The 26,006-nt window shown below is 46.6% G+C and overlaps 1 protein-coding gene across 1 annotated transcript in view; it reads left to right on the forward strand.

Moving 5' to 3' along the window:
• Positions 1–548: 548 nt before the first annotated feature.
• NEURL1 (neuralized E3 ubiquitin protein ligase 1) overlaps positions 549–26,006 on the forward strand; it is a 161,948-nt gene continuing 136,490 nt past the window's right edge. The window contains exon 1 of the mRNA XM_059821457.1: positions 549–633. Within this exon, the coding sequence (XP_059677440.1) occupies positions 549–633 (85 nt within the window). The remainder of the gene's footprint in view (positions 634–26,006) is intronic.

Genomic DNA, 26,006 nt, shown 5'->3' on the forward strand with positions numbered 1-26,006 from the left:
GTGATTCAGGGGGAAGCCCGAGCTGCAGGGTGCTGGGGGGGAAGGCTGGCCGTGTTTGCTGCCGAGACCCCGGGGAGCGGGGACGGGGCGGTGCCGCTGCCCTCCCCGCGGTGCCCCGGTCCCTGTGCCCGGCACCGAACTGGGGCGGGGTCGGGAGGGGGTCCCGCGTGCCCCCACCTGTCGCGCGAGCGGTGGCACATCTGGGCGGCGCGCGGCGGCGCCCCCCCACCCCCGGGGCGGAACAACTGTCTCCATGGCGACGGGGCGCGACGGGGGGGGGGGCCGCGGTGCCGCCGCCCCGCCCCGCCGTACCGAGCCGCGGCGGAGCCGAGCGGAGCCGGCGCGGCCCCGCGGAGGGCGACGGCAGCGCGGGGCATGGGGCCCGGCGGACGGCGGGCAGGAGCGGGGCTCTCGGCGTCGGAGTGAGCGCGGGAGACGCCGGCGGAGCGCTGTCCCTCCCGCCGCTGCCGCTGCCGCCGCCACCGGCACAGCCCCCGGGGAGAGACCTTGCGCGGTGCCGCCCGGCCCGGCCCGGCTCGGATGCCGCCATGGGGAGCCGCTTCTCCAGCATCCCCGCGCTGCCCCGCGGCGGCCAGGGCCGCCTGCACCGCGCCCGCCACCACCACCTCAAAGGTACGGCTCGGCCGGCACCCCCACCAGGACGGGCACCCCGAGCACCCCCGGCACCCCGAGCATCCCCGGCACCCCCGGCACCCCGAGCATCCCCGGCAGGACGAGCACCCGCGGTGCTCTGGGGCACCCGAAGCACACATGCAGCCCGGAGTGGGATGAGCGCTCCGGGCACCCCGAGGCGGGATGGGCACCCAAGCAGGACACAAGCCCTGGGCACCCCAGGGACCCCAAATTGGGATGAGATCCCTAGGCACTCATAGCACCCTGAGCACCCCATGCCGGGCAGGCATCCTGGGCACCTGGGGACAGGCTGGGCTCCCTGGGCACTCCGGGCAGGTTGGGCTCCCTGAGCACCCCAGGCACCTCAGGACAGTCTGGGCTCCCTGGGCACCCCAGGGTGGGATGGCTCCATGCGTGGCACCCCATGCCCTCTGGCGGTGTGGGCCCCCCTACCCCACTCCCAGCCCCACCGCTGCTTCCCCAGCGGTGCCCCATGGGCAGTGGCACCCCGGGAAAGCAAGGGACAACATGTCGGAGGAGGTGAACCAGTGGAGTCCCCAAGTGTTTCTCGGTGAACGAAAGCTTTGCTTTGGCATCTTTTCTGGGTGTTCCAGGAATGTGTCTGTGTGCATGGGACTGTCAGTCCTGTTGGAGGAGGGCAAGGGGTATTTGGGGCTCCTTGTCCAGCTTACATGGTTATTCTGTTCCTCATAAGGATGAAATCCTTTTCTGAAATCCTGGGGCGCTGTCAGGACCAAATCGGATGGGGATGACTTCTGTAAGGCGAGCAGGAGTGACTACCCAAGGTCTCCTCTGTCCCTGCCCTTTTTGCCCCCTTTTACTGTAAGCTGGGAGGGTGGTAGCAGAAAATAACCTGTCATTCTTGAAAGGGATTTCTCCTCTGTCCCTGCCCTTTTTGCCCCCTTTTACTGTAAGCTGGGAGGGTGGTAGCAGAAAATAACCTGTCATTCTTGAAAGGGATTTCCTTGAGCAGCAGTACGCACCGTATGTGTTCAACGCTACCTGGGTACCTCTTCACTAAGCACATTTTCACAGCCAAAGGCACTGAATGATGGGGGTAGAGGATGTCGGACATCTCTCTGTAAGCAGGAAATGAGGGAAGGTGCTGCTCCCACAGCCATTTCAGATGACCAAAACTTGTTGCAGCTTCCCCAGGGTGTTGCAGAATTTGTAGGCACCAGCATGGAAAATAAGGATGTTGCTGTTCACCCTCATTTTTACTGAGCTTTTGTATACTTCTTTGGCATGGTCCAGGGGAGTGGAAATGGTTAATGATGAGCTGGACAACCAGTTGTTATACTGAAGGATTTTCTGATACTTGCATTATTCTTCTGTTACACCTTTCTGCTCCCTTCCTCTGTACTTGGATGATTCAGAACAGTTGTGTGAACTGAGGGTGATTATATCATGGCTTTTTTAATGGCCACGCAAGGACACGTTACGAATGCTTATTGCTCTGTCATGGACAAAGTCAGTCAGAAACTCAGCCCAGACAATGGCTGTGCTTAACATTAGACTTGCAAGGAGGGGGATGCTGAACCCTAAATGGTGAACCATCGTCCTCTATCAATGCAAACATGAAGGCACACACGATGCTGTAGTAGTTGGTATGCAATTGTGAAATGCCAGGGAGGATTTGTCTCTTAAGAATCATGCTGTCAGCTGGAAGTCTTTCTGGAGCAGCCTTAAGCAGATAAGATTTTATAAACTGGAGCCAGAAGGGACACTGCCACTTAATCCATTATCAGTGGCTTACGTGAGATTTTGAAGATGCTCTATATGAATCACCTGATTTTGGGGGCATGTGGGGTGTGTGTTAATGCCACTTTGTTTCTTTTTCTTTCTTTGATTTCCATTTTAATTAACTTTCTACCTGTGCTGACATAGCAAGCAGAAATGTTCTCAAGACTGTAATGTAGCAGAGCACTGAAATAATTTTGATTTGGAGTAAAGAGTTAAGAAGGCATTGCCTTTGTTGTAAAAACCAAGCAACTGCCAGGGACAATATGTGCCTTTTCTGTCTTTTTGAAACCATGCCTCAGGTCCTACATTTAAATGCAGAATAAACAAGTCTGATTGCATCTGACAGGTTCCTGTAAAATGGTCTGGAGGCATAGCAGTGAAAGTATGAATGTCACACAGTTTTGTTACATATCTGCCATTTAACATTTTATAAAGTGTATTTTAATTGAAGGTCCCCAGTTGTTCTTGCCTCAGTGTCTGGCTCAGTGTTAGGGATACTGAACTTTGCCACCATGTAGTACCTTCCTTCTGTGACAACCTCTTCCTAACTTGGTGCCAGGGGTGATTTAGGCTCATTCTTGCTAAAGAAGAAGCTATGATTGCATTAAGTTTCCCAAGGTGGTCTGGAGACTCTGAAGTCAGTCCCTGAAAAGTTCATTTCTCCTATATAAGAAATAAGACCTCAGTACATAGTAGACCTGTTGCCCACATGTATTGAAAATTTTTATAGCTTTCTGTTAGTCCTGCTAAAAATGGTCACCTTTAGTTAAGTAAGTCTTCTGAAGACCGTGTGATACTTTTGGTGGTATTGAAGGCATAACACAGAAATATCATTGAAGACTGGCACGGCTGGCAGAATACTTGCTTTGCTTTTGATGGTCATGCGTAAGAAGGAAAGCACCCAACTTGATTCTCAGACTTCAGTTGCAGTTTTAAAACCAGGTAGCTGAAATAGGCAGGTCTTTACTGAAGGTGCCTGCAACAGTAAACCTGGAACCCCGGGCTGATGATTTTAGAGTTGCTTTCAGAGTAGGACAGTACTTTAAAATCTGGTATGTCCAGCCCTTTATAAAAGGACTTCACACTGCTGCTCACTAGAAACTGCTAGATGTGAGCACTTTGGAATTACCCATTTCAAAGCAGTATGTCATGCCTGGATTGTTAATCCAGATTTTGGTGCCACAGTTGTGCCTGCAGGCTTTGGCTGGTTTGGAGAAAGTGAAAACTAAAGTCAGTGGAAACCAAAGTCCTCCAGGATCGCAGCTGGTCATATGCCACGGTCCTGATGTGGCTGTTAATCTTCAAGTCATGGCCAGTGGTTGGAGGGAGGTTGTCACTTGGTGATACCATGATGGGGAGGTTGAGGTGAGATAATTTGCAGCATTCCTGTGAGTATTTCCTTTCCCGTAACCCAGACGTGGCTGTTTCTCTAGGGTGATGGAAGGTGATCCATTGTGTACTTTCCTAATGCTGAGCAAAAGATTATGATTATCTGGTAACAATCTCCTTAACGATGCAGCCGGATAAACTCCAGGAAATTTTTGCTGTCCACCCTTTCTGAAATATGGTTGGCGATAACTATCAAAGAAGGTGTGTGTGACTGTTTGGAGTGGAACTAGGTGGGAGAACTCCAGCCATATCTAATCTCCTGGATTCTGAGATGAAAAAGATCAACCTTTGCATCAGTGGCTTTGTGTACTGTTTATTTACTAGAGCCAGGGCAGTCTGGCTTGAACTGTTCCAACCAAGGAGATTTCTATTATTTCTCAAGACACACATCCCCAGTTCAACCCATCTCCCTGTCCCCGGATTCTTCCAAGTTAGTCTATTCAATCTCCTCTCTTAATTCTCCTTTTTAATCCTGGTGTAGCGCGGTAAGTTACCCTCCTTGCCTGGCGTTACATCTTCCAAATCTCTGTGGCGGTTGCATTCCTTCCTTAGCTACTGCTCAGCCTTGCTGGATGTGTTTAACTCTTCCTACTGTGATGCGTGGGCTGTGTACCCTGGTAGGGCTGTTGTGTAGTTCCCAGATTTGCTGGTCCAGGATGCTAGAAATGCAGTTTTTTTGCTAGCCATTGGGCCAGAGGTTAGGCACGGGACCTGAGTGCCTTTTCCCGTGCTCCGTGGGCAAGCGGCTTTCTATCCTCGCTTGTCTCTGTGTCCTCAGCTTCAAGAAGGCTTAGCCATTTCTGTGGAGAGCAGATCAATATTACGTTGTAAAAGCTAAGAAGTATTACCGTCGCCTCTCTTAAATCCTTTCCTCCAGCCTCCTACTCAGGTTGGCTGCTCTTTCCTGAGCCCCCTCTTGCCCTGGAAGGTAGATTTCCATGGTGAATGACAGCGAGCAGGATTTCTTTCTGTCGGTTTTCTCACGGGTTAATGCACCTATGATATTTATGCAAAAGAATGCTTGTGCTATATTTCAGAGACAGCCCAAGCTAGTCAGAGATCCTCTTTTCAGCAGTGGCTGATTAGTCATGGGTTATTCTTTATTATTTGTATCACAGTGGCATCTGGAGGCTCCCGTCGAGATCTGAGTCATTTTGTGCTGGGTGCTTCCATGGTCCCCTGTACTTACTGCTCATTCACACAGATCGCTCTTACTCACGTGTCTGGGTGATCTCTGTGGGATGCTCTGGGGCTTGTACCTCCAGAGTATCACGTGAAGCAGTCAGGTACCTTTGCAGGACAGTTCTTCTTAGTCCCTTCTTTTGCCGGGAAACCTGAAGTCAGAGTCAGCAGTGGTTTGCTGAAGAGTGTGACTCTGCTTTTCTGGCTGCGAGCCCCCAGAAACACAACCCGGTGTGCAGCACTTTACCAAGGAGGCAGGGGCTTTGCTGCTTTTCCTGGCCCACAGGGGATACCAGACATGATTATATATTTTGCACTTGCTGTTCCAAATTTTATATGTTCCACTGACACATAAATATGTCGGGCTTTTTTCTCCTTTCACTGGTATTTTATGAGCCTCTGAAATACAGGCAGAAGATAGTAATCTGGCTGGTGTAGGCATTTCAGTAATTGTATGTTGTTGACAGGAAAGACTATCCTGTTGCCAGCTCCATTTTGTGCACTTGCTAGATAAAACTAAGTGGGGAGTAAAAGGACGACAGCAGCTGATGATCATGGGGATTAGAATTTGGGGTGGAAGCAGTGTACTGGGGGCGATGCCAATAGTGATGCTGTGAGATACCCTCAGCTCCCATTGCTGTCATAATTGGTTCTTCTTTGAAGTACTATTTCATTTTCTTCCAGCCTTAGAGAGTCAGAAGTTTCATCACTCAAGGCTTTGAAGGATGCCTCCTGCTTCTTGCCCTTCTGCTTTCATTTGGTCCTGGATTGTGCTTGTTTCCCTTTGACCTGTCAGTGTGTCTGGGTTGTAGGTATAAAGTTTTTCCTGCCTGACGTTCTCAGGTTTATATGACCTTCTCGCAAGAACTAGATCTTTTCCAAAGCTACTGAACTTTGATTTATTACATTTAAACAGCCTAAAATTGTCCAGTGCTCCAAACACAGTAATTTATCAATCTTACTTTTCCTTTCCCATCATCCTTTTCATAAGGTGCTGAAGCCTGTTGGTGGAGCAGGTAATGCTGCAGCTTGTCAGAAATATCCCAGGAAATTATGTGGTGCTTTGCCCACAGGTGATGCTCTGTATTTCTCAAGGGCAAGAAAGGCTACTTTTGAAAACCAGTAGGAACCAAAACAACAGTGGGTTGATTGAGCTGAAAACGTTAGTCCAAGGCTCAGGAGCGGTTAAAAAAAGCAAGTGAAATACTAGAAATTACAAGGGAAGCTGAAAAGAAGAAAATAGAGGCCCCGATCGGATTGCTGTATAAATCTGAATATTGTGTGTAGTGGTTCTTCCCCTTCCACCATCTTAAAAAAAATACAAGAGAACTGGAAAAGGTTCAGAGGAGGGCAACAGAGACAGTCAAAAGTCTGGATTAATTTCATATAAGGAATCATTGAATAAACTAGGACTCTGATCTCTGGGAAAAGGGACAGCTGAGGTGGGAAATGACTGGCATGTAGAGAAGTGGCAGAGCTCCACTCTTCACTGTCTCTTCCAGTACAAGAATTAGGAGGACATCAAATGAAGTTCATAGATTCCATCTGCTTTTGAACAAAAAGAGGTTGTAGCCATCTGCAGTGGCTACTACCTCTGTAGAGCTCCTTAATGGTGGATATTATGGATGTTAAAATGGGTCCAGTTTTATGGGAGATTGGATGAGGTCATGAAAGAAGAATCCTTTGAAGTTTGCTACAAACAAAGACCACACACTCGCCCTGCTCATATGGACTTCCCAAGGGTGTCTTCCTAAGGCTACACATGTTCAGCTGATAAGGATAACACTGAAATGAGAAATTAAAACTTCTCCACACCAGTGACAGGTGGAGCTGGGTTGTTCAGACATTGCAGTGATGGATGGAGGGATAGAGCCTCCTCTGATGTTGGCTGGTGTCTAGCTGGATCCATCCTCTCTTTCCTGAACGTCCCTGCCCAGGTGTTTGCAGAGTGGTTCATTGCCATGGTAGCAGGGAAGTCGGGCACAGAACATCCAGGCTTTATTTGGGAGACAGTAGGGATTGTGACAAGGTCCCTGTGCAAGCTCCCATCACATCTTTGTTGGATGAGACTGTGTCTCTTGCACCCTGTGGTTTTGATAAATAAAGGTACTTTTCATTTGTGGTCTCTTTTGGAGTAAGAGAAAGCAGGTTCTCCTTGCTTACATTGACCTCCTGAGTGACAGGGGCCTAAGTAGCCCCCACTTCATTTTGTTTCCTAGACTATTGAAATAGTAGCTTTTGTGGATATCCCTGTATCTGGGAAGGTTTTTGATACAGAGGCTTGGAAGGTTTCAGATTTGGCAGCTGTTCTTACCTACTGCTGCTAGGATAATTGCAGGAACCAGCTACTTCTGCATCGCTGAAATTGTTGCCTGTGGCAAGTACATAAGTACATGTTGTTTTACTTACGGTACGTACCTTCATGATGGCTACTTATTTCAAGCTGGGGATCCACGTGTGCTCTGACTTGGTCTGCCTTGAAATTTTAGGACATCCAAGAAAACCAGTTCTGAACTTTTCCAAGGAGTGGGGTCTGCAACACCTGTGTTTCGGGATTGTCTCCATCCAGAAATGGTTAATCTAAGATTAACCTTAATCACAGCACTGTGCAGGTGCTCAGTGCTGTGCTGCGAACTGCCAAATCCCAAAGTAGTTTCTTACTTTAATCACAGCACTGTGCAGGTGCTCAGTTCTATGCCACAAATTGACAAATCCCAAAGTAGTTTTGGGGACAAGAGCTGAATTTTAACTGAAACTTTGGGTCTGGCAATGGTTAAAGTTTCTGCTGTGACCGCGACATGTATACATGAACCTGAGCTACCTTTTAACCTAGCTAACTAGGGTATTGCTAGCTGTGTAGCTGGGAAGGAGGGCAGATACTTGGATGCTTACTCATACTAAGGTCTGGGTTGATGCAACTATGTGGTTAAAATTGAGGTGGGGAAGATTTTAATGTCCATTCATTCTTGGGGATCTCTAGCTGATAAAAGCATGTTGTATATAAGATTCTAGTTCATGTTTACACTACTGGTTATTTGGCCTTCCAGTTACAAGATTAAAATAGGATTGTGTTTTAAAATTATAGGGTGGAGGATGCCATGGTGGTATTATGTTTATACAATTCTCCATTAGTCCACCTCAGTTCAACTCTTTGCTGAAGCATAGGGAAGGATTTTCAGCTCTCAGAAAACTGTCACGTTAAACCTCAGGGCTATTTTAGGCAAAACTCTGAAAAGTAAATGTTAATAGTTCTCAGCCAGCCTCAGAGATAAAATACCATGCAGGTTTTTTAGTTTTAAAAAAACCACTTAATGTAAATATTTTTGGAAAAACCAGTAATAAAATTTTAGACAAAATAAATTCTAAAGTAGTGGCATTGCTTGCAGAGTCTCCTTCCTTTCTTTGCTCCTTCATATTCAGCATTTGGGTTTCACACTGGTAACACTGACGCTTCCAGATGTTCCTGCATGTGTGGCCTTACACACATGTGCATGGGCATATGCAGGGATTTCCTATTGACTGTTGATCTCATAATTTTTATGATATGGCCAGAACACATCCTATGTCTAACATCAGGACTCGAGAAGATTGATTCAGCAAAGCAGTGGCTGGGGAGCTCTGTAACTAGCCAGTGTCAGTAACTAGCCGGTGGGGTAGCAAAGAAGGAGCCTGGCTTCTGAAGAGACAAGGGACCATGGGATGCTGAGTGGAGCTGGAAATCTGGGATCTTTTGTCCCAGTGGAATTAATCAGGGGCACTTTTGGGGTATTGGTTTCTTACTTGGGGAGGTGAATGGGAGCATGAAAGTCTTTGTGAGCACCCCCTGTCTGGAAATCCCTTTGGCTTCACCTTACTTGAAAGCTGTAGCTCGCACCCTGACCCAGTCAGAAGAAATGTAATCATGTTGTGCTTGATTCATTCTAATTTACATTGACTTACCATTTGTCAACATATGATTTAAAAACTCCACTGATCATCTTTTATCCCCTGTTAGGCATATGCTCTGCTTGATTTCCCTTTAACTGCTACTTGGATGGAGATGTGACTGTGTTTTGTGCTCTGCTGCTCATCAACACCATCTAATCTAAAGCTTAGTGTTAGTCTTAACTTGCTACTGGACATGCTTTTGTCAGATAAGCCAAGCAGCCGTAGATCCAGAGCTTATTTACCATCCAGATTCCAACTCTTCATCAGAAGGTTAGTTCAAATCTCCTCCTTAAGGGATACCTGTTTTAATAAAGCATTTAATTGTATTGGTATTACTCAGGATTTCTTTGATTTGAGCAACTGGTGCCATTGCATTTTTAAATATCTATCTTTCTATCTATCTTGCAGGATCATTTTTCTCCATGATGAATGCCTGTTTTTTGTACTTAACAAGTATTTACTAGGTAGGAAGGGAAGAGATGGTTTCCCATAGAAATATTGAGTCACTGTAGAAGACAGGATACAAATAACTGTAAAGGTTGCAAACAGAATCTGTGTATTACGTGAGTGAGTGAGTCACTCGAATAGATGTGATAGAAAATGGAAAAGAGAAAATGTGCCTTACTAATTGATTATGTTGCAGCATTTCATCAAATACAGAAAGAGGAGAAGTAGTTGAAATAATTTACTGTCTTTTTTAGAAAATGCAGTGAACACATTATAAGGGACCTGGGTAACCTCTGATGTTTTAGTACTGGATTTCTATATTCCCACTCCCATCTCTGCATATCATTTAGTGTACCTGTTTTAACGGTACAACCCTTCACCAATTATATACCTTAACAGGCATAAAATAAAATAAAGGTGCAAAAAGTTCTCCCTACTTTAATCCATGAATACCTTTTGTTTTAAAAGGTTTAGAGTTGAGGTGCCAAGTGATAAGTACTGACAGCCGGGAGCTTTGCTCCTCCACCTGCATTAGCTGTGGCAGAAAGTTCTCACCATCTGCTGGATGCCTCACGGCCTGTGGAGATCATCTGGTGTTCAGTGCATTTCCTTTGGACAGTTGTTCTCAGACCCTATTGGCATGCACTGGAGGACTTAGCAGAGAGATTAAAAAGCAGCTTGAGGTTTCAACCAGAGAAGTCCTGCAGGCGGGACCCGTAGCAATGAATGAAGCAAGCTCTGGTTGCTCTTGTCCACGCTCTGTGTGTTTGGTGGCTGAGTAGAGATTGTCAGTCTCTGGTTGTCAGTCCAACATGAAGCCCAGGAGGAAAAATTACCAAGTGATGGGTGGGAACAGAGACTGAGGGTAAACTCCCAATTTGGAAACGTTAATGCTCATCCATTATTAATACCCCCACTGCAAAAGAAAAAATGCTTTGCTGCAAGTGAAGCTGTGACATAGGAAAGTGGCAGGCAAAATTAAAATTTCATAGTTGCCGTGGTCTTACAGTAAAGGTTTTGTGATACACACCCAGCAATGCCACTATAAATAGACTCATTATCTAATCTTCCAACTCGGAATATGACAGAAGATTAAAAGCAGGAAAACAGTTCAGTGTACCTTTTAGCTATTTTCCCACTGCTTCCCTTGCTTCTGCTGGAGCATTATTGCTGTGCCTGTTGTAATTCATATGGAGACAACATTATTCAGAAGTACAGAATGTCACTAGGAGGAGGAGAGTTCAGATAAAACCCAGAAGATTTATGACATAGTTTAGATAAGGCCATATAGGAACTGAGATGAGGGAAATAATGATAATTCACAGTCCAGCGGCGTTTCTCAGGGTGCGGTGAGAACTTACTCATGCCAACTCCATTGGGTCAGATACGGAGTGGGGCATGTTTTAATAAGGTGCGCTACATGCTTGATTGCAGAGGGAACCCTTTTGCTAATGAGTAACGCAGACATATCATACAGTATGGGCTCTGTCCACATGGGTCTAGAACGTGATCCAAAACCAACAGAAAGTTCCTAGAAAATTTCACAGATGCATAGCTAGCACAGAGAAAACCTCTTTTTCCTTTTGCTCTTATTTCCCATGAAAGAAGGAGGAGTTGGCTGGTGGCAAGGATGATACCTCCTCTCCGCCCCTCTCTCTGCCTTGCTGGTGATGCAAATCCTCATTTCTGACCCTTCCTTGGAGCCCTCCCCGGCCCGTTTCACATGGGGCACCTGAAGTCAGTGAGGAGGGCTGAGTCCTGGGAAAGCTCCCCTTGAGCAAGGGCAGCTAAAACTGACCTTCTGCAGCCTTTGTGCATGGACACAAATAACCCTTTCCCACAGAGGACCGCAGATTGCTTTCCAAACCTTCGTGAAGGTTTCTTGTGGCAGCCGTGGGAGGAGGCACGAGAGAGTACGGCTGTTGTAGATCTGAAACCCCACGAGATCTGAGCCATCCTCTTTTTGCTGTATGAGGGGTGTTAGGAAGACTTTGGGTATTTATTCAAACCCCAGCGCTGCTTTCCCGCTGCGGGGTGGCTTCCCCACGCAGCTTGGAGGAGGCTCTCCACTGGCATCGTGTCAGCTCATGTCCAGGCAGCTCAGCAGAGCTTGGTGGTGGTGGGCACACACATGCTCTCCAGCCACGGCCAACTACAGAAATCTTCTTCTGTGCCTCTATCCCACCTTCTCATGGAGGAGCTAAAACAATGACAAAAACTTGAGGAATTGAGCCTCACTGCAGCTGTTGCGGGGAGGCAGGAAAGAGAGCTTGTCCCATCCCCTCATCCTAAAATAGGCTGATGTCTAGGGAGGTAAAATGATTTATTTATATTTTGCACAGCAATTCAGCAGGAGGAAGACTCAGTTCATCAGTTGAACACAGTAGTCCTACATCTGTCAATTCCCATAGAGTTCATGTGATCCAGGCTCGGGATCCAGTTTTGCCTCCTAGCGAAATGCTGGGACTTGAGCGCTTTCCCCTGTATTCCCAGTCCATCGACAAAGCTGAGCAGGCGTTCACCCCCACCTACCCACAAAGCTGAGCAGGCGTTCACCCCCATCTACCCACATCACCCCCTCCCTGTTCAGCAAAGCATTGGCAGCATCCTTCTGAGAGGAGGCGATGGTGTTCAGCTACCACTGACTCACTCAGTTGGGCACTTCTCTCTCTTGCAGCACTCTGAAAAGCATCCTTAAATATTGTTAAAAGCAAAAGAGCCAAAAGACATCCCTGACGCTGCCTGGCTGAACTGGTGCCCAATACTGCTGGCAAATTCTTTACCAGCCCAGATTCTGGTATTTCAGCTTAAATTCCCAGCAATTCCAAATAAGCAATTCCAAGCGCTGGCAGGTGAAATGCTTTCTGGACATGGACTTGCTTGTGCTGTAGCCTATTCAGCAGGAAGCAGTGTTACCTTCTCATGATTAGATTCTGCAGGCAGATCAAATTTGCTGTTGGAACAGAGGTTTTATATACAGTAAAATGCTCCCAGGTGTGCTTTTTAGTAGCGCTTCTGGGCTAAAGCAAGGATTTATTAATAAGAGGCACCCAAACCATATTAAGCAGTGAAACAGAGCTGGAACAGGGTGCTTTTGCTCTGATTCAGGGAGCTGACTGAATTCAGTGACAGATGCCAAGTATTTATGCCCTTGCCTGAGTTTATCTGTTAAATTTGAAAGTGTTAAAAACAGGAACTATTTTTGGAATAAACATATTAAATAGTGATGGAGGATTCCATCTAGGTATTGATAGGATGGTATTTTATTATTATGTGTGGTTGTCCAAAGTGCAGTGCTCAGACTGTCAGAATAGAAAGCTGCAAGGATAATACATTGCTCTAGATTTGCACCAGAATACTTGAGTTGAGTTCAGAGAGCCCGGTGTCTTCACTTGTGACGTTGCTTGATATCATGAAGAATAGCATTAAATTATATTTATTGTATATGTACAACTGCATATAATATATTGTTACGCAATTTTAATATTTGCTGTAAAGTTCTTGGCAGTTGTCCATATTTCTACATTAACAGGGGGGGAGTATTTTAATTTTAAGTATGTTTTTTAGTCCATTGACAAATATCCAAACTCTAGAGAAGCTGTTACTTGCCTTGGAAACCATTGCAAACACACCTCGTGGCTCCTTTTGCTCACTCTCTGTCCTACCAGTAGCCTTTTGTGCTTCTTTGTTTAATTTATTCTGTAACCTCACCTAAAATAGCCCCTGGCCTTTATTTTTGTTTATAGCTTGTTTATAGTTCTTAATAGTTTTAAATTATTTTGATTTTATTATCTTATCACCTCCTTAATGATATTTTAACCTATTAGTCATTATTTAGCCTTCTAGTCTTTCCATGGGCCATCTTGAAGCCCTTGAATGGTGACTCTTTACAGCTGAACCAAAACTCAGGGTGAGGATGAACAGCTGACCCATAAACTTCAGGCAAGTTGTCGCATTTCCAGTGCCTCTGAGCCATCTTGTGCCTCAAAAATTAATGCTACTTACAAATTGCCTTCTGCCATGCTCCACCAAATACTAAGATGCTGTAATTATTTATGACAGTTAAAATCTCCTGAAGTATTCAAATAAAAGCCAAACATACAGGAAAAACAACTCCGTGGAAGAAGGTTATAGTATGAAAGCAAAGATGGCTTGCTTTGTCTGCAGGTCACATTGAAAGGCAAGCCAGAAATACGTGTAAGAGATGGAGACCTAGATGTGCTAGATTTCAGGGGGAACTCCGTAGCTGCTGCCATTGGACTATTTTCAGGTGTTTGGATGAGTGAATGACCCAAATATAGCTTAAGCCTGTGACTATTTCATTTTAATAGCAATGCAAATACAGTAGGTGAAGGCTAAGAGTGCTGCATCTAATTTAGCAGTGTTGCTTTAGCAACATCGTGCAGGATGCAAATAGTCTCCTTGGTAACACTTCCTAAGTGTCATTAGATAAGCGATGGTTATAAACACGGAAGCAGATCAGAATGAGAGACATGCTCTTGTGCTGTGCCTTTTTATAGCCCCAGACATCACGATTAGCGGGATGGCAAAAGGAGAGAGGAAAGCTGTTTTGAGGAACGTAGCGCTTGTTAGTGTTTTATATGTTGTGCTTTGTAAAACCGCACCAGCGGCGAAGGGATTTTCTGACTTGGTTTAAATAAGGTTTTAAATAAAGGGAGGGTGTTGTCCCTGCCCACTGATGACACTTGTCAGAGACATACACTAAGTGTCCTCCCGACTCTGTCTCTGCGGGGGATGCAGACTGCAGATGTTAACCCTTCTGCTCTCTACCCTAATGGCATACCCATGTCTCAGTGAGTTTTGAATCTACAGGTTAGGAAGGGGAGAGGGAAGGAGACCCCAGAACTCAGTGTGAGTGTGTCCCTGCTGTCTTCGCCCTGGAGAGGATGTGAAGGTTGTGGTGGTGAAGGATCTGCTTCTGGGCTGGGATCAAGTACAGGATCTGCTCCCCTTCTGCTGTGCTTCCCCTGCCCTCTCCAGAACCAGATTTGGGTTTATCTGTTGAATTCTGAAGACCCTTTCCTAGGGATCAGCAACACAGTAGGGATGAAGGTGAGACATGGGGTTACTTACTGCTCGGAAACAGGGCAGTTGTTTCTGCCATTGGCATTGTCATATAGAAAGGACTCATGAATTGAGGCAGCTTTTCTATCTCATGATATCTGATTTTTTTCCTAAAGCCTTGGCTGTTGGACTGAAGGGATTACATAAGAATCCTAGCTTTTGTTTAACCCCCCCTCAGTTTTATATACTTCTCTGTTACAGAGAAAAGCTGCAAGGTATAAAAGGAATATGACCTAATGGCTCAAAAATCAGAAAGTGTACAAAAGAACCACCAATGGTTTTGTTTTCAACTGATCTTTATTTTAATCCCACTGGTTGATGCCTGAGGATCTCATCCAAGGAATCTGAACGCCTGATAATGTCAACTGCAGCACATGAAAGACAGTGGAAGGAACGAAGTCCATAAGAGCATAAAAATAGGTTTATTCTGGTTTGGGATGAAAGTCTGAAAGAGCAGATAGTTTTATTTTGTGATGAGCTTGACCCTGCTTCAGTAGAGGCAGACAGTTGGTGGACTGCTGCATTTTTTTGGGAAATCTCTGAATCAAAGCTAAGCCAGACTCTTGCAGCCAAACACCTCCTGATCTGTGACCTTCAAATCCACACACAAATCCAGTGACTGGAGACTGGCCAGTCCAAGGGTCCCTTTTTTATTTCAGCAGTCTGCAGCACCTTGCAATTTAGATATGTGGCAAAAGACTGACTGGAATTTTTCCTATTCTAATGAAAAAAGGAATTCAAATGTCAATAGTCTCTCTTTACAAGGAGAAGTCAGGATTTAAAAAAAAACCCAACCATCCCCCACAGCCCTTTTTTGCTCCCAAATCTTCTTGGAATTCATCCATCTTCATATCGCTCATATCTTGTGGCCTCCGTTGTAAATGTCAGTGCTAATTAATGAGACCTTGGTCCTCTGTGTCGTTAAGATGAGTAACAATCCAACGTTTGTTTGTGAAGTGGGTGCCCTTACATCTCCCCTTCCCACGGGAAGGCACTGGGGCTGTTAGCTTTGGCAAAGTCCGAAACACTGCTCTACCTCTGTAGTGTCAAAAGCATGCAGGTGAAGCTCACCTGAACTGGATGAGAAGTGTTTCCTAAACCTTTTAGAGATTAAAATGGAAAGTCTGGGGTCCCCTTACTGAACTTCTCCCATCCCATCCCTGTGCTGGGCTCCTTGGGTTTCACTGGAAGGCACTGATGAGTTTTAGTCTTTGTGAAGGAGACACTGGGGTCGCTGGACCCCAGGATGCGGTTCCAGCCCTAAGGCAAAACGTTGCTGCCTTCCCTGTGCAGCACAACAGCCTTCATGCAGTGGGTCTTGGGATTGATTTGAAGGTGAAGTTTGTCTCTGCATCCAAATTGTTCTGCAGCAGAGGGACTGAGCAGCTCTTCTTCACCACTATGGCCCATGGCTTAATAGAACATGGGAATTTGGACAAATGACTCTGCTAAATGGGTGCTCAGCCCTCAACCTGCCCTTCCCTCTGGTGTATGCAGAGTAGAGCATTTCTCTCCAGGACAGCCCCATTGCTGTGTTTCTGCCACATGTCATTTGGATACTGAGTTCTTAAACATTTATAGGCATAATTTTTTAAACCAGCTTGGGATAGGAAAATGGTCTTTCTCCCCGATATTCCTGGCGTGTTTCTGCTGCAGAGAGATGTGGTGAAGCTCATGCTTTCTGGGGAGAATCAAAGGGCAGGAGGGGTAGTGAAGTTTCTTTGGGGTCTCCAAGTAAATGTATGGGGGGCAAGAACTTTCATCTTGAGGGTGCTCACAGGGCATGTGCAGGACAACCAAGGGATCAGGCCCAGCCAGCACAGGTTCATGAAAGGCAGGTCCTGCTTAACCAACCTGATCTCCTTCTATGACCAGGTGACCCGCCTGGTGGATGAGGGAAAGGCTGTCGATGTTGTCTGCCTGGACTTCAGTAAAGCCTTCGACACTGTTTCCCACAGCATTCTCCTGGAGAGACTGGTGCTCATGGCTTGGGCGGGTGCATACTTTGTCAGGTAAAAAACTGGCTGGATGGCTGAGCCCAGAGAGTTGTGAATGGAGTTAAATCCAGTTGGCAGCCAGACACAAGCCGTGTTCCCCAGGGCTCAGTTTTGGGACCAATCTTGTTTAATATATTTATCGATGATCTAGATGAGGGGATTGAGTGCTCCCTCAGCAAGTTTGCAGAAGACACCAAGTTGGGAGGGAGTGTTGATCTGCTCAAGGGTCGGAAGGCTCTGCAGAGGGATCTGGACAGGCTGGATCGATGGGCCGAGGCCAATTGTATGAGGTTCAACAAGGCCAAGTACCGGGTCCTGCACTTGGGTTACAACAACCCCAGGCAATGCTACAGGCTTGGGGATGAGTGGCTGGAAATCTCCCCCGCAGAAAAGGACTTGGGGATGTTGATTGACAGCTGGCTGAATATGAGCCAGCAGTGTGCCCAGGTGGCCAAGAAGGCCAACAGCATCCTGGCCTGTATCAGGAATAGCGTGGCCAGCAGGAGTAGGGAGGTGATTGTGCCCCTGTACTCGGTGCTGGTGAGGCTGCACCTCGAATCCTGTGTTCAGTTTTGGGCCCCTCACTACAAGAAGGACATTGAGGTGCTGGAGCGTGTCCAGAGAAGGGCAACGAAGCTGGTGAGGGGTCTGGAGCACAAGTCTTATGAGGAGTGGCTGAGGGAGCTGGGGTTGTTCAGTCTGGAGAAGAGAAGGCTGAGGGGAGACCTTATCGCTCTCTGCACTTACCTGAAAGGGGGTTGCAGAGAGGTGGGTGTTGGTCTCTTCTCCTAAGTGAGAAGTGATAGAAAGAGAGGAGATGGCCTCAAGTTGTGCCAGGGGAGGTTCAGGCTGGATATTAGGAAAAATTTCTTTACTGAGAGAGTGGTAACACAGTGGAATAAGCTGCCCAGGGAAGTGGTGGAGTCTCCATCACTGGAGGTGTTCAAGGAACGTGTGGACGAGGCACTGCGGGACATGGTTTAATGGGCATGGTGGTGTTGGCTGATGGTTGGACTTGATGATCTTACAGGTCTTTTCCAACCTTAGTGATTCTGTGAACTGAGACCTAAATCACAGTCTTGCGATGAAGGACTGGTGACTCTTGCCTGGGAGTAGGTGGTGCTGTGGCCATGTGTATGGACACTACTGGTGGACATGACAGAAACCCTCAAGTCCCAGGGAATGCCCTGGTGCCACCTCTCTTCATAATTGCTTAACACTTGTCTCTGTGGCTCTTCACTGAGCTCTGATTTTGCAAAACTAAATGTGAAACTATCCAGGATGATTTAGACCTGATTCTGACTTGATCTAGCTGAAGAGCTGGTTGGCATTTTGTTTCTGTAAGCACCATAAAATGCAAAGCTTCATCATATGTGACATCAGCAGACTTTCTTGTTGGTCACAGCCTAGGGTGGAGTTCAGCCTGAGACTCAGTTTCCATGACAGGTATGACCGTGCCAGTTCATCTGAATGTGTGCGGTCCTTTTTTCACCTGTGGGGATCTCAGCGGGGTACACTGGCCCTGCCCACCCCCTGGGGTGGTCGATGCAGCCACACTGCAGCCTTGGCCTGAGCCAGCTCAGGCGTTTCTGCACTTGCACCACAAACTCATCCTGAACAGCACCTCTGCATGATGCCGGTTCATTGCCCATTCAGCAGAAAAAGTGATGCTTTTGTATTCCCAGCCCTGCTTCCTGCAGCACCTGGGTTTTCCTTGGAGATCTCCTGTTCACACATGGAGCCAGCCCCGCTTCTCGGGACTGACGGGAGCTCAGGGCCCCATGGTGAGGCTGTGAGCCAGAAATCCCCCAACATCACCTCGCACACCTGAGACCAGAGGGCTCTTGCCATTGCGCAATTGCAAACTCACTTTAAATTAGTGTTTCAATACAAGCAAGGCAGCTCTGGCTTTTCTGAGATTTTGCGTTATTTTTTTATGTCCATAGTGGGAGCCAGGGCTTTCACACCCCACCGTGGCTTCCTAACCCACAGGGAGATCCCTTCTTTTCTCTCTTAATCAGTTGATGCTGAAGTTTTGCAATGCAGTCTCAGAGGCGGGAGAGCAGTGCGGGATTGCACCGCGGCTGTGATGAGGGATGCTCTGTCCCTGCTTCCCAACGAGGGATGCTCTGTCACGTTTGGGGCAGTGACAGACGTCGCTCCCCAGCTCCTGACCTGCCCCACTCCTGTCCCCTGTGCACTGGCTGCTCGGTGCCCACCAGCCAGGCTCCCCATGGCAGCCACCCAGCGCCAGCTGCTGCCCCTCGCCCACCTCCCAGCAATCGGGGTGGTCCATAGATGGGGGCTGAAGTGTGTCCCCACTATAGGAGGGCACTGCAGTGCCCAATCCAGCACGAGACTTCTCTCTCTAATCCCCCTCTTCTGGCCTCTGGTTCTCCCTTCGCTGCCTGTTTCTGTGAATATGCTCCTTCTTGCGTTTCTTCACAGAAAATAGAAGAGATTGCAGCCAAAAATCCTTCCCAAGCAGCTGGGGCAGCCACGGGGTGACTCTCCCTTTGACACAGAAGTCCCTCATTCAGTATTCACCTCTGACAACAGATGACTTTTGGCCACTCTCTTCTTGCTCAGATGCGGGTGTTCTCTATCGCTTGCTGGGTGCTTCCTCTGCAGCTGGGAGCTGCTTTCACACCGTGCAGTCATCTGCTGTGTCTCAGACTGGCACCGCTCTCCGTTATTTTTATATTTTTAGTGTCCTTCCTTGTGCAATAACATGAATTATCTTTTTTTATATAAGCATCATCTTAGCAGAATATTAATGTATATAATTAAGATAGTATTTGGCTCTTGAATCACACTGTTCATCCCAAAATTGACTTAATTACACAGCTGCTCCCCTAGAATGAGGCTGTGTTTGCTTAGAAGCTTGTATATGGAGATAGCGGCAAAATTTCTTCCTCCAAGGAGAAAACCTCCATTTCAGATTTCTAGCTATGTTGTAAACAGTGGCTTCTCTATTTTAAAGGAGGGAAAGAAGTCAAAGGAATGGTGCTGCTGATTTTTGTTTTAATCCTCTATATAGGGAGTGAGCCACAACCCCCCTTGATTTATTTTGTTTTTTTCTTTCTGCGTTATTGAAGGTAAAAAGCTGGAGGATCTTGCATTCCTTGGGTTGGTTCACATGCCATTCCTCTGGTTTTCCTCTCTCTCTGATATCTTGAAACTCAGGTGTCCCTAACAGCCAGGAAAAATCTGTCGGGTAAGGCACCTGCATTTCACCAGCTTCCAGTCTGAGAACCATAAACCTAGCTTTAACTGCAGCCCTAACCTCTCGGTGTTACAACAACATGGAAGAAAAATGCCTCCAGATAAGTCTGCGGGATTACTTCAGCTTTCTGTGAGGCAGCTAAGAAGTTATGTTCAATTTTACTGTCAATTCTTCTGCTTTAAAGATTGCTGCTGTAAACTATCAGACACTCCTGCGAGTACATTCGTGTTTGGAACTATGCAGTAAATCAGATGATAGCTGTCCTTTATTAACTCTGATGCACAAGATTTCAGCAGTAGAGGTTTGATTCAGAGAAAATGAATGAGGATAGTTAAAGTCAAATATAAATAGAGCTCATTAAAAACCAAACAAACCAGCCTCTGTTTCATTACGTGACTCTGCACCATGAGAATAGAAGTAGCTCTCATTAAAGTCCCCTGGCAGCCTTGTTCTCTTCATCTTCTTCTGCAAACTTGCTCACGAGCTCCTAGGAGCTCTTGGGGACATGAAACCAATCTGCACCTTGGAATGGGAGAGAAAGGGAGAAAGCAAACAGAAGAAGCCTCTGTGCATGTGCACACAATAAAATGAGCATAGCCCTGCCAGCACATTCGCATCCCATCTGAGCTCCTAATTGAGTCTGTGCGGAGTACCACTGCTCCCCTGCACCTAAAACCCCTCTCCTATGCTCTCAGCAGCACCCTGTCCTCATCTGGCTGGGCTAAGCCAGAGGAGCCCCCCGATTTCTCCTCCTCTGCCCAGTTCCTTGGTCAGGGTTCATGCTGTGGGTGCTGGGGAGCCAGATCTGTGCTTCCCCCTTCCCGAACCCCTGCAGCCAGCGGGTACCTGGGGATGGGCTGTGCGGTGGGGTCAGGATTGCTCCCCAGCTGGGGGGAGAGCATCCCCTCTGTGCCCCCCTGACCACCACAGCGAAGCCCAGCACTGCCTGTAAAATGAGCCTAAGCTGTTTATTCCCAAGCACAGACTGTGGGGACCTCTGCCCTTTCATTACCACAGCCGCAAGAAGAGCTCAGAATCTGATTTACACACTCACTGTCCCTGTGTAGGTGGGTTTGTTCATTTCTGGTGGGTTTTTAAATACATATGTTTTGGGGGAAGGGAGAAAGTAAAAAAGCGGTGATGTAGTCAGAGCATGGAAAAAATCCAGCTATGGTAACAAAATATAGTGTATAGCAGTCTGAGCTGAAGAAGGAAATGCTGCAGAACGGTACCCAAAGCTTCCAATTCACTAATATGCAATCAACCATTAACTTTAATGAGGCTTCAGGTATTGCCTTAATGAAGAGGACACGCTTACCTTCATGAGATCCTGAGCGTGCAGGTGCAGTGAATGGGAAAAGAGTCCTGGAAAGGATATTGGACAGTGTTTGAAAGGAAGACCTGTAGTTCTGGAAAAGGAAGCTACATCTAAAGCAGGGTTAAAACATATTTTCTTTTAAAAAGGGTCTATTAAAGAAAAGGCTGCGTGAGTCTCATTACTGCTAGTGCAATAGCACAAGTGGGAGATTAATATTCTGCTTAAGGGAATAAAACTGCACTATCTCTTGAGCAAGTCTATTCCCACATGAATGGGAGAGCTCAAAAGCAAATAACAACTTTATGGTATTTACGATTGCACTCCTGGAACACATGTGGAGCCTGCAAGGGACCTGGCTGGGTCAGTTGCACTTTTCTCATGGTTTCCCCCTGTTACAAGCACCAGTTCAATCCCACTGTTATCACCAGTTCAATCCCAGCATTAGTAGCACTGGGAACACGAGGTTACGGAGTCCTTGGTATTTTAAAGCAATGCATCATCTGCTCCACCTCCTGGCAATCTTAACTGGTGTGATGCCTGAGTGCCCGCCACAAGGGCTTCCACCATTCCAACTTTATGTGGAAAACCATTCTGAAGTTTTAATTAATTTTAATTCATGATTGCAGAGCAATTTGGTGTGTGGAGATGGAAATCAGTAGAGAAGTGTTAGTTCATTGCGCTTTAGTATTTTTTATGTATACATATGTTTTACATAAAGAGTTGCAGCTTACTCAGAACCTGGACTGGACTGTGCCCGACTGTTTAATTACTGTTTACACAGAAGTAATTTGCAACGTGTTAATTTCTGAAATCAATGTACTCCAGTCCAATAAATATTTAATGCTTCCATCTGCCATTTTTAGGTTAGTTACCAATCCTGCTAGATGAAGTCTATGAAACAGTCGTCTGCTGTTGACATAAAGAAGGGTTTTGAGATCCAGCTTGCATGGAAACCTAGAAAAAAGCAGATTTCCTGAACCCAGTTACATTCTCTTTTCTAGATTAAATATGGATAGGGAGAACATTGCATATGGAGACAGGTTTATAGCAGGCAGGCCTGTGTAAAATTACATCTTCATTTTGTGAGGGGAAATACAGCAAGTCTTCCCTAGGGAGACTACGACTGCAGATCCTAGGTCTGAATTTTGGGAGGAATCTAGCTGGAGCGTGCAGCATCTTTTCCAGTGGGAAAAGTCTAATAAAGCGAAGAGGACGGTGGCCATTTCAAAGAGCAAAGAGGAGGTGGAGGAGCCCCCTGACTACGCAGGCAGCCGGGGCTCCCGTGGGTCGTGGCAGGAGGCCAACCTCGCTTTTTGCAAAACTGGGTGCAGCAAAACTTGTCTCCCTCCGGCTGCGCGGCAGACTATTTAATTACTGATATTGATGGAGGATTTGGAGCTCTCCGGATGGGAATGCCCTGTGCCAATGCAAATGTCACTGCTCGCGGTACAACACAGGGGGCCTCAATGATTAGTTCTGTTTTACTGTTTTTCCAGTATAATTATGTTTAATTCATGTGTTGTTTCATCAAAGTGCCTGTCACTCAGGGCTTGGCCTCATCTTCTTAAATAGCTGGATATAAAATTACAATGTGTTCCTCCAGTGAGACCATATTTCCAGAACATCATGACAGCTTTATTATGACACAGGGCTTTCTGTTTAGCTGAACAGATACACTGAATTATCCTTTTAAAAAAATCAGAATCTCTTGCTGTTGGATCATTAGACTTCTGTCATATTCCATACAGGGTTACCCTAAATCAACATTATAAGGAGCTTGTGTGGTGGCCTTTAAGCTTTCTTGCTGGTTCAGGGTGGGCCAGTAGTTATGCGGGAGGCAAATTGCAAAGCACCAAGCAAAGCAGGGCTTATTTTCCAGCAGGCGTTCTTTCTTTGAGTCCTTCCCCAGACTAGTGGCAGCTTCCAGGGATTATTCAGAAAGTAGTGAACTAGTGGGAACAACCCTCGTGTCCCCGTGGTGCCTAAAGCTCCTGTAGAAACCTGGAGGGGCGTTGCTGCCCGTACCACAATGCTTTAAATACCAGACCCCAAACAGCCAGTGTGGGCTGCTGCGAGATGGGTGGAAGCCTGCGCCTGTAAATACAAATCTGTAGTTTAGATAACGGTTTTAGCAATGCATTCAAATTATTGCCCGAAGCTATTCCCCACTATACCTCTTGCATGTAAAAAGACCAACCTGTCTAAGCCCAATGGGACCCTAATTAAATTGTTTCCTGTAGCTTTATGCTGTGCAGCTGGATGTAATAACTTCAGCTAATGCACCAGGGACATGCAACAGCAAAGTTCTTCTCAATGCGCCTGATGAAGTTACTGCTGTAGTGGATGGAGGGCTTTTGGGATGGGTAGATGTGTCAATCAATCTATAATGAGACCTGGATTAAAAAATTTTGCTGGATTATGGAATAAGCTTTTGAATTGCTACTGTGATGGGCTACGCTTGTGTAACCAGGTACTACACTGTCTTTTTGGCTTTCATGTGGGTGGTGATGTGCCAGAAAGGGAAAATAAAAAGAGGCATGGGGAATTGTGTTGGAAGCGTAATTTGCAGTATTGCTCTGGTACAAGTCCCCCTTTTTTTTTTGAAGATGGCTTTTAGACTTTGTGGGGCAGGTGCTGAATGGCAGCTCTATGGTTTGATTAACCAGCATCTAATCTCAGGAAATCCCCAGTGGCTGGAAACAAATATTAAATTAAGCAGTCCTTTTGGCTAATGGCTGTGCCTCTACTGCCAGTAAAGTGGTGTCCTGGGCAGTTTTCTTGCTGCTTTTATCTGATTTCCTGAGGGAGCCAGGACCACTGCAGTCAGGTGAAGTGCAGGGGGGCAGGAACCGTCTCACTCTTTCTTACTCTTGATTCGGACATGTACGTGGTGGTGGGGCAGTCCTAAAGAGCGTGAGGCACTTTCTGTCCCCACTGTCTCCTTTGCAGCAATCTCTGCAGGAGAGCAGAATCTGAACACTGCAGAAATCTGCTTGTTAATGTAAGACAGCATGGTCTACTAGTCACAGCAGGGCTTAGTGGAGATAAATCCCTCTGCTTGATGTTCCCAGCTCTCCCACGCAGATACCAAGGCATTTCACCTCTCTGTGCCTCACAGTGCCTATGCATAGGGATAAAGAAAGGAGAGACGTAGAGTTGCATTATTGTTGTTATGGTCTAATTATAACCAGAACTAAGGGGCAGGAAAGAGCTGGCAGTTCTCAGTTCCTGCTGTCATCATTTAGACCCAAATTAGTGACTCAGTGTGAGTACAAAGGAGGTTTTTGCTGATCAGTGTTGGGTCTGCTGCAGGCCTCCATTTCCTCCTCCACCACTGGTGGCCACGTGAAATAATCCATCTTTTTTGGACAAAAAGCAATTCCTCTTCTCCCCACCTCTTATTTTGAATGGTTAGTTTTCAGATGGGTCAACTCCCCGTAGTGGCTTGCTGTGCCATGTGATGTGTCCTGAGGTGAGGAATGGGGCAGGATGGTCTGGCCAGGGAGCGAAGCCAAGTCATCCCTGTGGCAGGATCATCTCATGTGGCTTTGCTGAGAATTAAACTTAATTGGAGGGGCTTTACCAAAGACTGAAGGCATGTTTGAGCTCACAGTATGGGTTGTCATTTGACCAGCTTGTTGGCTTGATTTGATGAGCTTTTGAGCAATTCAGGGGAGATTCTCCTTCTGCTGACACCTCTTCTACTCTCTGTGACAGCCCTGTGCAACCAGGACCTTCCTGGAGATGACTGTATGTGCACTGATTTGCAAGGCTGTCCCTTGCAACCTCTTGAAGGCCAGTTTCCCAGGGCTGTGATTTTCACATTTTTGTGAACCAAGAGCCCAACTGTGCGTCACGAATTCAGCAGATGAAGCCAGCGAGGCAGCCTTGTCGTACTGCTTCCATCCATGTATGTCCACCACAGGAACCAATCTCCTGTCTTGCACAGAGGCCAGGCAAGACTGCTCAGTGTGGAAGAGCGGGCCTCTTGCAAGACACAGTACTTGCCCCTTCATCATCTCACTACAGAGGCCTGATTGTGCTGCCTCTGTAAGCTTCAGTCGAGGAACTTGCTTCCAAAGACCATATTAGTATTCTGCAAAGAAAACGGGACTGCTTTCTTCATTGAGTCAGCTCAAGGGACTAGTGTGTGTCAGCTATTGTAGGATATAAAATGGCTGCTGGAAAAAATAAGCATTTTTTTAAAACTTACGTTCTGCATTGAATTATTTAGGTTCAAAAAATAAGTCGATTTAAAAGGATGGGGGCTGGTTCAGGAGAGCAGTGCTGTGGGGGGCAGCAGCCCCCCAAGCCTGCAGTGTGAGACCCCCGGGTACAACTGGTCTTCTGTAGTCTCCTGCAGGGCAGCCAGCACAGAAAGAGCCTTGTAAAAGAGATAAGCAAAAGCAAGCTGGGGAATAACAGCACCTCCATAATACTGCATTTCCTGGGTATTAGAGTAATTCTATGATACAGGAATTTAATAGTACAAATCTGGCTGATAACCATTTTGGTAAATAATAATAAAAGAGCTGTGACAGTTCAGCTCTACCTTGACTAATGTAGTGATAGTATCTATCTTGAAGAGAAAAATGCAATAGCACAGAAAGTTCCTTTCTGCCATTTGTCAGGTGTGTGGATGTCATTGGGTGACATTCAGGCCTGTGCAGGGGATCAACACATACTTACACACTTTTGGGTCTGTTTTAAGCCTTCTTAAAATACCCTGTTTCTATGTCCTGAACCTTTGTGCTTGATGCATTTCACCCATTGTATGGAAAACAGCATCCTCCTTCCCACATTTAATGTGGGGATTGCTTCTCTCTAACGGGCAAGAAAGAGGCAAAAAAGTTTGTGCTTTACTACATTAATAGCATTTGCTAGTGTTAAGAGACTCTGAAGCCCTGGGCAGCAGTAAGGGTTGTGTGTTTTTCTTATTTAATGACCAAGAGGAGCCAGAGATAGGTGATAAACTTGGCTTAACATCAAGTGCTGAATGAAAGGACTTGCATCTGACCAGGTGGGAAATGGCAGGTTC

The sequence above is a fragment of the Gavia stellata genome, chromosome 9, assembly GCF_030936135.1.
Source record: "Gavia stellata isolate bGavSte3 chromosome 9, bGavSte3.hap2, whole genome shotgun sequence".
NCBI classification, from domain to species: domain Eukaryota; kingdom Metazoa; phylum Chordata; class Aves; order Gaviiformes; family Gaviidae; genus Gavia; species Gavia stellata.